At 42.7% G+C, this 12,542-nt stretch overlaps 1 protein-coding gene across 1 annotated transcript in view; it reads right to left on the bottom strand.

The window, feature by feature from the left end:
* FASN (fatty acid synthase) overlaps window positions 1-12,542 on the bottom strand; it is a 37,726-nt gene that overhangs the window by 8,401 nt on the left and 16,783 nt on the right. The window contains exons 15-34 of the mRNA XM_065852750.2: window positions 11,900-12,015; window positions 11,255-11,430; window positions 10,675-10,866; window positions 10,318-10,398; window positions 10,041-10,226; window positions 9,559-9,738; window positions 9,108-9,311; window positions 8,070-8,380; window positions 7,530-7,919; window positions 6,688-6,852; window positions 6,369-6,487; window positions 6,113-6,267; window positions 5,565-5,768; window positions 5,094-5,244; window positions 4,408-4,586; window positions 3,737-3,856; window positions 3,464-3,586; window positions 1,911-2,134; window positions 1,426-1,624; window positions 212-363 (exon numbers count right to left, since the gene is read on the bottom strand). Of these exons, the coding sequence (XP_065708822.1) occupies window positions 212-363; window positions 1,426-1,624; window positions 1,911-2,134; window positions 3,464-3,586; window positions 3,737-3,856; window positions 4,408-4,586; window positions 5,094-5,244; window positions 5,565-5,768; window positions 6,113-6,267; window positions 6,369-6,487; window positions 6,688-6,852; window positions 7,530-7,919; window positions 8,070-8,380; window positions 9,108-9,311; window positions 9,559-9,738; window positions 10,041-10,226; window positions 10,318-10,398; window positions 10,675-10,866; window positions 11,255-11,430; window positions 11,900-12,015 (3,627 nt within the window). The remainder of the gene's footprint in view (window positions 1-211; window positions 364-1,425; window positions 1,625-1,910; window positions 2,135-3,463; window positions 3,587-3,736; window positions 3,857-4,407; window positions 4,587-5,093; window positions 5,245-5,564; window positions 5,769-6,112; window positions 6,268-6,368; window positions 6,488-6,687; window positions 6,853-7,529; window positions 7,920-8,069; window positions 8,381-9,107; window positions 9,312-9,558; window positions 9,739-10,040; window positions 10,227-10,317; window positions 10,399-10,674; window positions 10,867-11,254; window positions 11,431-11,899; window positions 12,016-12,542) is intronic.

Raw genomic sequence — 12,542 nt, 5'->3', positions numbered from 1 at the left:
TTGGGCAACATTTGTCTTATCCCACAACTAAACTCGCTTTCCAGGTCAAGGAGTCAGATCCACAAGCCTTTAGTCACCAGCTAAACCCAAAGCAAAGTGTCCGTTGAAGCACAGACAACCTAAAACTGTATGAAGCCTGATCGCCCTCTGTAAAAAAAGCCACCTGAATGGCTGCTGCCTCTTACAAGTCCTAAGCATTTTTGTCACTTACCACAGCCAAATTAAAGATGCCTCCAATTGGGCCCAGCTGCAAAGCTTCTTCTATCAATAGCTGTGTTCCTTCTAGTGTTCCAATATCACTGGTAGATACCAACACTTGGATTCCCAGCGCCTTCCACTCTCTAACACGTTTAGCCTGGTAGCCTACAAAAAAAGTAAAGGTGAACAGTGCCTGGAATGAAGCGTTCAAACTATAAGGCTCTGGTTAACCTGCTTCTTATGCTTTTCTGACCAGCTAGGGACTGAACAGCTAATCGATTCCCGATTCAGCTGAAAGAGCTGGAGCGGACAAAACTTGAAAAGTAGATACAAATCATCTGAGTTTCAGAAATATTCAAAATAGATGAAAGAGGAGAAAAGAGCCAGGAGAATGCAAAGGGGCCAGGAAAGGAAGAAAAAGTACAACAGTGAAGGGAAATTAAGACAAATTTGGATAGAGACAGAAAAGAACGACTAAATTAGAGCAAGCCAACAGATTACAGTAGCACAGCCAGAACTTGAGAAGTAGAAGTATTAGATCTATGTGTTTGCACAACTGGTGCAATTATGAACTTGCCAATAGAAAGAAGAAATCTGTAGAGACAGTAGTTTTGTTATGACTGAATTTGTATGAGGAAACACTGAAGACTACCGCTGATAAGAAATCGCATCTCAATGCCACAATTGTGATTGAACTAATGGCTTAAAACTGAGTAAAAATGCTCACTGATATCATCAGATAGTAGGGTACATCTTTACAGACGAGCTATCTGAAGGAGCTCCACACATAACTCCAGTGACAGAAACAGTCTCTTTAGCAAGGAGTTTACAGGCCTCTCCTTGTGGCATGTGAGCCACCATATTACAGCCACTGGACAAGTCGGTGAGGCAGCTGGACACAGACTTTGTAGAGGGGATCAAGGTAAAAGCGAGGCTGCAGAAAAAACCCTGGGTAAGGCAGAAAACGGGGTGACAGAATCAGGAAGCATTAAAAAAAAAAATAAAGAAAGAAATAGTTGGAAAAGAGGTCAAGTTCAAAGATACTTCCTCCTTTAGAATAAAGGGGACATCAGCTATTTGAAGTGAGAGAATATATACATGAGAGGGAAGAAAATAGATTAAGACATTATTATTTGCTGATATGACACTTAAAAATAGAGAGAAACTACAAACTGAGGTATGTTGAAAGGCAGCCACACTCCATGTTCCTTTTTGGGTTTTACTTACCCGTTCGTATGCCAGAACGAGATGTCAGTATAAGCTTCTGTGCTCCTCTCTCAACGAGCCACTGTGCCAACTCAAGCCCAAATCCTCCCAGGCCTCCTGTGATGATGTAAGACTTGGTAGGTGGACAGGAGGTTCGAGAGATAGCAGAGATTTTAACCGCCTCAGACCCCACGGGATATTCCTTTTCCTCTTCTTGGACCTTTCCCCAGGAAAAAAGAAGGAAAAAAAAAAGAGCAGTTAGGATCAGATACACAGCGCGTTTTTTAATCTTTCCATGATACGCTCCTCCAGTTGACGGGAATTAACCTTGTAGAATCAGAGTTACAAGCTTGAAAGTTACACACATTACAACGTCAGCAGCAAAAACAATAACCCCACACTGTCCTAGTTGTAAAACTTCAACTAGAACTGGATTAATATATCCAATAAAGTCACCTACAGAGGATGACAGATGCATCAGATAATCGAAGCCGTTATCTCATTACCTTGATCATAACTTTGCCAATATGTTTTCCTTGTGCCATGAACCTGAAAGCAGCTTCTACCTCTTCTTTGCTGAAGACTGTACTTCTCAGAGGCTTTACCACACCATCTTTTATGCCTTTCTTCAACAGCTCTGAGACTACTTCCCACTCTTGGTTTCCCTCCTCAAAGATTGCATCTAGTAGGATTCCATGAAATGCCACATTCTTGAGGAAGAGAGCCATTCCTAGAAAAATGAACTTGGTTATCACCCAATGCTGCTGATTTTTCAAAACAGAGCCTATCATCTGCTCCAGAAACATTTCTGTGTAGGTCAGTAGTGTAAGACTGAGGAGTAAAGCAGTCATTACTTGCTAGAACTCTACATTTTTCAAAGTAATTCTTGCATATACTCTCTAAGTGCTATATTAATTAGCTTGTTCTCTTACAAGCAGACCAATTTAACAGAAAGTCCACTCAGAAAAACTGTGTGTCAAGAGGACAAGTGATAACATGGACAGTTCCGTATTAAAAAGGACATTTTGTGTCTAGTGACAGCTGAGCTAGAGCCACAAGGGAGGTCAAAATCCCAGGTAAAACCTGTCCATCTCCGCAGGAAATTCTCTTTCAAAGTTTTCCATCATGCTATGCTCTCTGCAGGTTTTGTGAAGAGCGAATGTGGAGAAGGAGGTGCTGAGCTCTTCTCCCTCGTATCCAGTGACAGGACATGTGGAAATGACTCAAACCTGCATCAGGGGAGGTTCAGACTAGAGATTGAGAAACATTTCTTTATTGGACGGGTGGTCAACACTGGAACGGACTTCCTGGAAAGGTGGTTGATGCTCAATGCCTGTCAGAGTCTGAGGCATTTGGAAAGTGCCCTTAAATAATATGCCTTAATTTTTGGTCAGCCCTGAAGTGGTCAGGCAGTTGGACGAGGTGATCATTGCAGGTCCCTGCCAACTGGAACTATCATATTCTATCCAAAATGGTGCAGATATTTAGTGAAACAACAAATTAAAGTTCTTTCAAGATCACATTTTCTGTAGTTATCTGAAAGATTCTCATCACTTTCACTCTACAAATGATCAAGTTTACCCAGAACAGAGGGCAAAACTGCAGCTTGAACTTCATTTGCTAAGTTTCATAGTGCACTCATCTATTACAAATGGATGTGTTACACCCTCAAAAGTTTGCAAGTCAAGTCCAACAGATCTTAAATCTACAGGCAGAGTGGTAAACAGTGCAATGTGAAATAAATGGTGTTTCTTACTACCTTCCTATCCAATCACTTTCTGGGCAACAGGCCCTATGCTGATTTTAAAGAAAGATTTTGAGGAAGATATTTTAATTAATTTGCCTGTATTATGCAGGTTTCCAGAAAAATGCTGAGTGCCATGCTTCTCCAAGAAGGTATTTGTTGAAGAGATCATATAAATTGTTAGTGATAGAAGCAAAACAAGTATTCCAGCTACGAGCTTTTCTAAATTTGAAGTCCGTGTTAAGATAGTATATAGGTTGTACTATCATGTTTGCTTAAATCTAATGAGATGGATTTCCCAAGGCCCCTTCTTACCAAGCTGACTGTTGTTAGACAGATCAAATTTGCCTATTTCCAAAAAGCGCCCGTGTCGAGCAAGACAACGCAAACTGGCTTGGAGCTTCTCTTCTGCCAAGGAATTTAACACAAGGTTGACACCTGCAATGAAAGGAGAAGCAACTGTTTAACAAACTCAACTCTGCTGAGATCCCAACCCTGTTTTCTAGTGACTCATTTCGCCTTTAGAAAGTGCAACTGCATCATGTGGCATTGCTGAAAAAGAAACAAAAAAAAATTCATTGAGCTTACCTTTTCCCCCGGTAACTCGCAGTACGTGTTGTTCAAAGGTAGTGTTCCGAGAGCTGGCAAAGCTATTGGCATCCAGCTGCGGGAACCTTGCTTGGAGATACTCGCGCTTCTCAGCCGAGCCTGAAGTAGAAGACAAGTTGAATGATGCCAGTAATCTTACGTTAATTCTTCTTTTTAATGAAACAGCCTGTTGTCATCCGCGCATCTTTTCCCAAGGACTGTAAGTGTGAGCAGCTATCAAGCACTTGGTTCAAAGCTCTCGGGCTCTCCAGGTGTCAGACTTCAGGAGGCTGCCTAATTGTTACTGCTCATTTATGACACAGACCAAGGACCAGAAACAGACCAAGCCTTACAATGGATAGATATTCTTTGATCACATTTCTGAATTTAAAGTGAAGAAGCTTTGATCATCTTCTCTATTTTTGATTATATAGCGTACAGAGGTAGATAAATTCATCTGTGCTGTGCAAGTTTCAAGCACATATACAGCATCTGTATTTCCCATGTATCCTGTTCTCAGTCTAGAAACTAGATCAGTGTCACAGGGGATCGTATCGGGGGGGAAGACACATATGTATTTTTATATGTAACACATGCATACACAATTTCCTCTCTATTTGTTTTACATGTTTCTTTTTTTCTCCATATAACATTGGACCCTCAGTACTCACCTACAGTAGCAAAGACATGGCAGCCCATGCTCAGGGCAATGGCAATGGCTGCTTGGCCCACACCTCCCGAGCCAGAGTGAATAAGGATACTCTCACCCTTCTTCATACCACCTCGAACCACTAAAGCATAGTAAGCAGTGGCATAAACCACAGGTACTGAAGCTGCTTCTTCCAGAGTCCTATGAAGCAAAGTGAAAGAGATCCTTAGCCTTGGAAGAGATTACTAGATTCTTCCAATGAAATCGGCTTTTCCTCAATGGAATGGTTAAACTGCCAAGATAGGCCAGAAAGTATAAATGGTTCTCAGTCATACAGCAGGCTAGCACAGCTGCCAAGCACGGTCCAGTATTTCATCCTTCTAGAAAAAACATTTGAGCTACTAACTAGTAACATAACCAGTGTATACTGACACACAGGGCCAAGAGAGGCCAAGAGAGGCAAGAACCTTCTGAAGCCACTGTACAAAAACAACCAAACCAAAACAAAAAACAACGCAACACAACACCACATTCAGTGCAGGAGCTGAGCACTGAGTCAAACCCTACAGCTGCTCAGGAGACTATAGCTCTGCTATAATTTCCCACAAGGGAATCTATCTGTTGTCCTCTGGTCTGAACCAGGCTGTCATCAGCTGCAGGCAGGAAGGCAAAGAACCACACTCAATCTGAAAACAGAAGCTGACCTACCAGTCTTTAGGCACCTCCCACAGAAACCTCTTGTCACAGTCTACCACGGTGGCCAACCCCTTCGCCGGCAGCAGCCCCATCACCCTCCGTCCAGCCAGGTCCCGGCCCGAGAACTCCATGCCCAGCATGCACTGCTGCAAAGCCCAGTTACCTGGAGGAACGCAAACACCTTTTACAAAGGGAGTTTCTTTTCTGAAATCCCTTGGTCAAGAATTTACTACAGCAGTAGTCCCTGAAAGCTGAAATCCCAGAGACAGAAAGTGCTGTCATGTGTCTGCTATGTACACAGATCATAAGTCACCATAGTTAATTTCTTGCTCTTAAGAAGTCTTTTCAAAAGTAGGTTTTCTTGCTAAATAAAAACTGATATACACTTTAAGTACCGCATAACTAATATTCAAGAGATTATGCAAATAAATTCTAGAACAGTAACACATAACTACATTTTCTTCTACTGCAATTCTAACTCACCAGGGATAGCATCTGGAGAAAGCTTTCCTGTGGCCAGCATAATGTCCCGGAAGTTGAGTGATGCATAATAGACTTTGCAGAGTTGAACATTGGGATTAGTTGCATGGAAGTGTCGAAGCGGGGAGACAATCCAGTGAAGAGACGAGAGGTCTCCACGAGTCAACACATTTACATAGGCATGTTCTGTCAACTCCTGGGGTTGTACTGCAGAAGGAGGAACAATAAGAACTTCACACACACTAACACAGGCACACACTTCCCAGAGTGAGTAAATTCCTTGTGTAATTGCTACCTCCTCCTCTATTTGCTCTCCAGAAAGCCCTTTTTCACTCTGCAATTCTACCCATTCCCAAAATAGCTCATGCCCCTTCCTGGCACCAGAGCGTGCTACTGTTTACTCTGAGCTGAGCAGAAGAATTCCAAGTGATCCATTAAAAACAACAACAGAAATAATAAATCATTCTAGGAACAATAGCTCCCCATTTTCTCTGCAATGTCCATTCAGACTCGAGGCCTTGCAAGTGATCCTCAGACCTCAAAGGAGTTACCTTGCTGCAACGGGAGATGCCTGAAGGACCCCCACTTTCCATCGCGATACACATTCATCACCAGGTCCTTCTGAACAATCTTCTGCATTTCCAGGGAAGAAGGATTCATGGATGAGACATCTGATGAAGGGTTCAAGTTGGAAATGAACACACACCTAGAAGCCAAGAGTTGTCATTTTGTTTGTTTTGCTATAAGCCTGAGAAGAAGCTAACACAAAACCATCTCCCACCGTGACTCGAGGGCATGCTTATGTACCTGATTCTGTGGCCTTCTGCTTCAAGGCGGAGGCAGTTCACCATTCCCACGATTCCCGAGTTCCCGCAGCTGGTAGCAGTCAACCACACAGGCTGCTCTGATGGGTCAGCCAAGATCTCCTGTAGGACAAACCCCAAAGTGTTTTACTAGGAACCACAGAAAGGAAACGGCCCTCGTATCCTTAAGGCAGAGATTAATTGCTTCTATTTTAAGAAAAGTAACTGAACACACACACACACGCTTTTAACACGGCTAAATATCTCATTTTGAAAGTGTAGCTACTTGGAAATTCAGGTATCTAGGACACGGCAATTCTCACCTTTAAAGATTCAACCCACTTAAAATGGGTCTCATCTATTGGCAGAAAAACCGGTGTTTTGGCAGGGGCTTGCCGGCGACACAGGAAAATAACAGAGCCAAAGAATGATTTCTTCATGGCAACGAGATTCAGTGAGGCTTTGCTGAATAAGCCCTCCCACTGTGCCTGTCAAATCAGTTAAAACAACAGTTAATGGGAAAGTCAGAAGTCAATTAAAAACACACATCACATCTATACTTCACGGTGAGTCTCCTCAAAGACAGCTTTATTAGGAACAACAGGCACTGTTCACCTCTTGCCTGCTTTTGCTAGAAATCTTGGCATCTATTCTGTATTGTCTCAGTACTAATACAGATTTGATTAACATAAAAGTATTTTTTATGTATGTCTGGACCATTCCTCCCTCCCTAAAACATCCTTAGCAGTAGCACGAGATCTTGAAGCCCTCACTACTGAACTAGACTTACCACACTACCACGTGTGCAAAAAACACAGGGGTGATCATGCTTTCAAATTCCACAGGGAACTTAATTCCAGCAGTAAGGCACACCTCCAGAATAACTAATTGTCCTGGCCAGTGTTTTCATACAGATTATATAGATACACAAATGACAATAAATAATTTTCAATGCATTAAGGCTTCCCTGACTCAACTCGCAGTTTACTCTCCCAACCTAAAATGTGGAAATTCACAACTCTTCTGAGGAAGTGTTTATTGCATGTTCCTGCAGAGGCCCTCAGAACCACGTAAGTGATGCCTACTCAACATTCATCACAAGAGCATCTGCAGGCAGCAGACTCCAGGCTATCCACTGAGAACGTATCTGTCCTTCCAGGCTTACCTCACTCAGGAAGCCGTGCTTCTGCTGTAGATCTGGACTTGTAAGGAAACCGACAGTTTCTCCAAGAGTTTCCCCTTGGAGAAGGGTGTGTAGCAAAACAAAGCCTCCTTCTTTTGCTGCAGCTGCCAAATTAGAGAGAATTTCAGTGGTGTTTCCTAGAACACTTGTTGAGCAGTTGTATACCACCAGGTCAGCATTAGTCAGATCTCCAGAGGGAAGGCTAGATGGGTCCCACTGGCTAGCAACAACTCCAGCATCTTGTAGCTTTGTTTCATTAGCTGAAAGAGCATCCAGGGTGCGGTCAGTGGCAATGTAGTCTACCTGCAACAGGGGCTGAGTGTTCAGAATACTTTTGACACGAGAGAACAGATGTCCACTTCCTGCCAGAGCCTGTGAGAAAAGAAGGGGAAGGAAAAGGGGAAACAAGGCTGAAACATGAATGATATCCAGAATTATAACTGGAACAATAGAAATATGAGATCAGGTTACTGGAAGGCCTGGTAGCACCAGCTACGGTCCCATCCTGGGCTTCCAACTAACCTCTACTATCTTCATCCTGTGACTGGTCACATTCTCCAATGCCACATCCAGGCAAGTCTTCAACTCCGAAGAATCTAGTAATCCATTGAGAAGAGGGTCATCCTGGAGGTGCCTCTTCTCTTGAGTCACTATCTGTTCCAGCTCCGAATGAAGGTTTCCGTTCAGTTCCAGACGGCAGATTTCAGCAAGGATATGCTGAAGGCCCTTCTGGACGGGCGAGGACGCTGCAGCAGCCACTGCAGTTTCTAGTCCAGGGATGATTAATTTGACCCCATGCACTGCCACCTTAGCCTGTAAATTCTGGATCAGGCCTACAGAACAGAAGGGGAAATGAAACAAAGAGTTAGATTCTTCCAAAGATTTTTCTTCTTTGCCCCCATTTGCTATACCAGCTGATGGGCACCACAAATTACAGCATCCAGTACCATTAGCCCAGCCACACAGATACAGTGTGTGCTCCCGTACTCCCACGTGACTGTGCATTGTGCAGTAGTTGCAGCCCTCAAACAAGTAGGTTTTGTGGTAAAACAGTCTAAACCACCAAAATTACCTGTGGCAAGACTGACTGAAAGAAGCAACTAACAGAAAACATCTGAGTCATTTAGGGAGTTGTGGAGAGAAATCGTAAATTTCTGCAGATACTGAAAGACTTTTTGCTTTATAACCAGATGGAAAATAGCTTATCATCGCCAAGATCAGAAACAACATTACAAGAAAATGAAGTCCCACTACAGCATACGTAAAAAACCTTGGGGACAGTGTTTGCACGCTGGAAAAAAAAAAAAAACACAACAAAAACAAACAATAAAACCAAACACAAACCAAACCAACCAAAACAAGAACAAAAACAACAAAACCAAAACCAAACAAAAAACCCCAACAAAACAAAGCAAACACCAAATCAAGGAACGAGCTGAAGCTTCCTGCAAAGACCAACACTATTTCTTGGATGTTCTGAAGCAGTATGAATGGCTTCTCTCGGACATTTTTGCCAGGTTGGAAGATTCCCCTAGAGTGACAAAACCAATCCCACTCTACCTTTGCAATGCTCCAGATAGGCATGAAGATGGGCACTGGAAGACAAACAGTTACTCTCAGTATAGGGCACAAAGCAGAATCTTTCCAGGGTGGGAGGGATCCGTTCCTGTTGTCGTCGTGGTGCCACAGAAGCATGAAGACCATTGATGTGAACACCTCCTGCTCTAAGGCTATCAAGACAGCGGTCCACAACAACATCAAAAGCTGAAAGACAGGGAAGTGACGTAAGCTTGCATCAAATACTACAAGTATTTTATTCAAGGTGATCATATGAATGGTGCTATGTCAGACTGTTACCAAAGCTGCAGAATAGCAGCTTCTGTTATAAGGCTGCAGAATAGTTTGGAGGCTAAGAGGGCCCCCCAAATCCATCCTTCTTCTTAGCAAGTCATACATTCACCCACAGAGCAGCAAAAGCAACTAGCAAAAGCTCAAGCATGAGACACATTACCTTCTACATTGTCCTGGTATTGGCACACCTGCTCTTTATGCAGCACTGGGTCAATACACACTGAGCGAATCCTGGTGGGTAAGCGCAGACTGCGCCCAGTCTCTGCCAAGATTATCACGTGCAGCAGGGTGTCAAGGAAGGTCACCCAGTTCCCATTCCACAGGACCTTTCCTGTGCTTGCTGCAGAAGAGGAAGACCACTGTGATTTGTCATCCAGCAGATAACAGAAGTCACTGCTTATCCAATGCAAATGCTGTATGAACCTAACTTCCCCTGTAAACTCCAACAGTCAGATCTCCACTGAGATAACGGCTTTCCCAAAGCTGTCAGAACACTTGGTTGTTCTCCATTATCACACAAATTTATTTATTACCACAAAAAAACATAGCGACACGGACCATCAATATAAATGGAATTAAAAGATCAAATATCCATCATTACAATAACCATGCTCATCATTCTTCTATAGAAAGCAAGTTTACCTTCACTGTTGCATTCTAGAACGCCCTGGAAAGTTGGTCCATAATTATATCCACGCAGATGCAGCTCTTGGTAAATGTCTTCTTTCAAGAGGCTGGACTTAGAGTTCATGTCTATCTGAGTCTGAAAGTCAACTGGCTGGTTATGGAAGTTCTTTAGAGCAGTGTTTTCTAGGAGAGAGATCTTCCCTGATGGGCACAATAGCAAGAATAAGAATCAGTGTCCATAAACAGTGGATTTTAGTAGGACGGTGCATACACTTACACTTCCTTCACTTACCACTCACAGCCAGATTCCCATTCCCCGACACCTCAAAGCAGTGGGAAGCAGGCATGAGTCTTACTTCCAGCTGTACTGATCCTGTAAGAAACATTGAGGAAGACAGGACTGTGAGGTCATTCATCGCTACCATGCTCGAGCAGATCTTTCTCTTTCACCGTCTCCAGACTCACTGCACACAACATGGAGTAAAGATGACCATAACACGTGCTACTTGATTGTATGAATTCACTTCTTTGTTCAGTCATGTTGCACTTTTCTTTATATTCTTTCTCACTTTCCCCTTGCATTTCTTTCCTCCCACTCCCTTCATCTTCATTTCACAGGTTTGCAGTTGTACCCGCAGTCCCCACTCACCCTTTTTGGGAAGGATAGTTGCTTGATGAATTGTGACTTCTTCAAACATAACAGCCATTTGCTCCATAGCCATGCCAAGAGACCGTGCCAGTGTTCGCCACGCCAGTACTAGGTACCCAGTTGCTGGGTACAGGACTCTGCCATCAATGCAGTGACCAACCAAGTAGTGGTCAGGAGAGTCAGGACTCACATCTGTCAAAGAATAAAGAACAGAATAAAACAAAAAAAATAAAAAACCATAAAACACAAACAACCACCAGCACAAAAAAACACATCACAAGCAGCCTAGTAAAGAGGTCTCTTCCCCTCGATGTCTGAAAGAGGTTCTAATGGTTTCCCTGACTATCCTGCTCTTGCATACACACAGCTCTTAAAACTACCATGAGTCTGAACCAGGACAGTTTCCTGCTCTGTTTGTATTTTTCATCCAGTCTTTTCCAATCCAAACCAAACACTGAGCTTCAGAAGATAACATGAAGGATGATGCTTTGAGCATCCTTGTACCTGGTTTTACAAAAGAAATGCAGAGGCAAAGCAGGAAAGAGACAAACAAACAGAAAACTCCAATGTGCAAACACACCAATATTGTAGACTGAAGCAGATGCAGAGCCTTTGGAACCTGATGGAAAGTCTTCAGCTTTTGGAACATCCCAGTCCTGGCTGTGGTCCCATTTGATGTATGGAGAAATAAGGGGTGTTCCCACTGGGACAGGGTATTCCACAAGAGGGAACAAGTTATTTGCAAGAACGTTTATCCTAGGAAGATAAAAAGAATCAAAACAATGCATGGGGAGAAAGTGGGAGGAAAAAAAACAGGAAAAAGTTTACCATAATACTTAGAGGTCAGACAGTAACTGGTCTTGAGCTCCATATCTAATATTTCTTCAGGAGTACCATGAACACTTACTGCAGTCAGATTTGTAATTCTAACATTCTACAAGATGTACAGTTAATTTCCAATAGCTAGTTCCAGGCTCCTAAACCTCTAGAATGGGACTTCTCCTCTTTAAAAGGCACCTTCCCAGCCCAAGCAGTCCCTAACGCACGGCAACATGCTATAAGTGAGCAGATTAAATACAGAAAGCACAGATGTGACTCCTATCTTTTTTTTTTTTTCGGTTTGTTGAAGGACTATTTCAATGCTTGTGAAGATATGCATGCTACAGAAGAGACTAATGCTCTCCCAACTGATACCCCACTCACCATCCTCCCTTAGTTTCCTTACCCAGTTAAATGAATCTTTCCAATCTGTGTTAGGTAGAATTCCAAATTATTTTTATGCTCTTTCTTCATCAAAGGTAGAATGGTGCAAGTTGGTTTCAAAGTTCTCCTCAAGATAGCCTGGTCAAGTAGAGTCCATAAATTACTGGTGGAAGATACTGCTTACTACTTTGTCTCCAAATTTTTCTCTATAGATCTCAATCACTTCTGTTTCTGTGGTAGGTACTAGAATGTATACCATTTTAACAGATAAGAGGAAGAGCAGCACAATACCCTTCCACAGTAGCCCAAGACGTTGCACATCCAGGAAAGGAGAACCTACATTATATTCATGAAATTCTGCCAAAACACAAATCTCCCTTTCCCAAGCAGATTGTCAAGTCAAATCAAAAGCTGCACTTCAAAACTGCAAAATCAAGCTCTCATGCACACACACCAACTCCCCCAGCTACAACAATGTGAATGTCTGCATGGGAAGTGCAAGAGTGTTAGGATTTTTTTTTAATATATATTAACATACACGCCCACAGTGCCCCCCAAAAAGTCCAAACCAAGCAAAAGAAAAATCATCACACACACACAAAAAAAAAAAAAAAAAAAAATCAAGAAAATGTTAAGACTGGGAGAGACTCAAAAGCACTGGAGGG

Source organism: Patagioenas fasciata, chromosome 18 (assembly GCF_037038585.1).
Source record: "Patagioenas fasciata isolate bPatFas1 chromosome 18, bPatFas1.hap1, whole genome shotgun sequence".
NCBI lineage: Eukaryota > Metazoa > Chordata > Aves > Columbiformes > Columbidae > Patagioenas > Patagioenas fasciata.
This window is presented reverse-complemented; position numbering and strand designations above follow the sequence as displayed.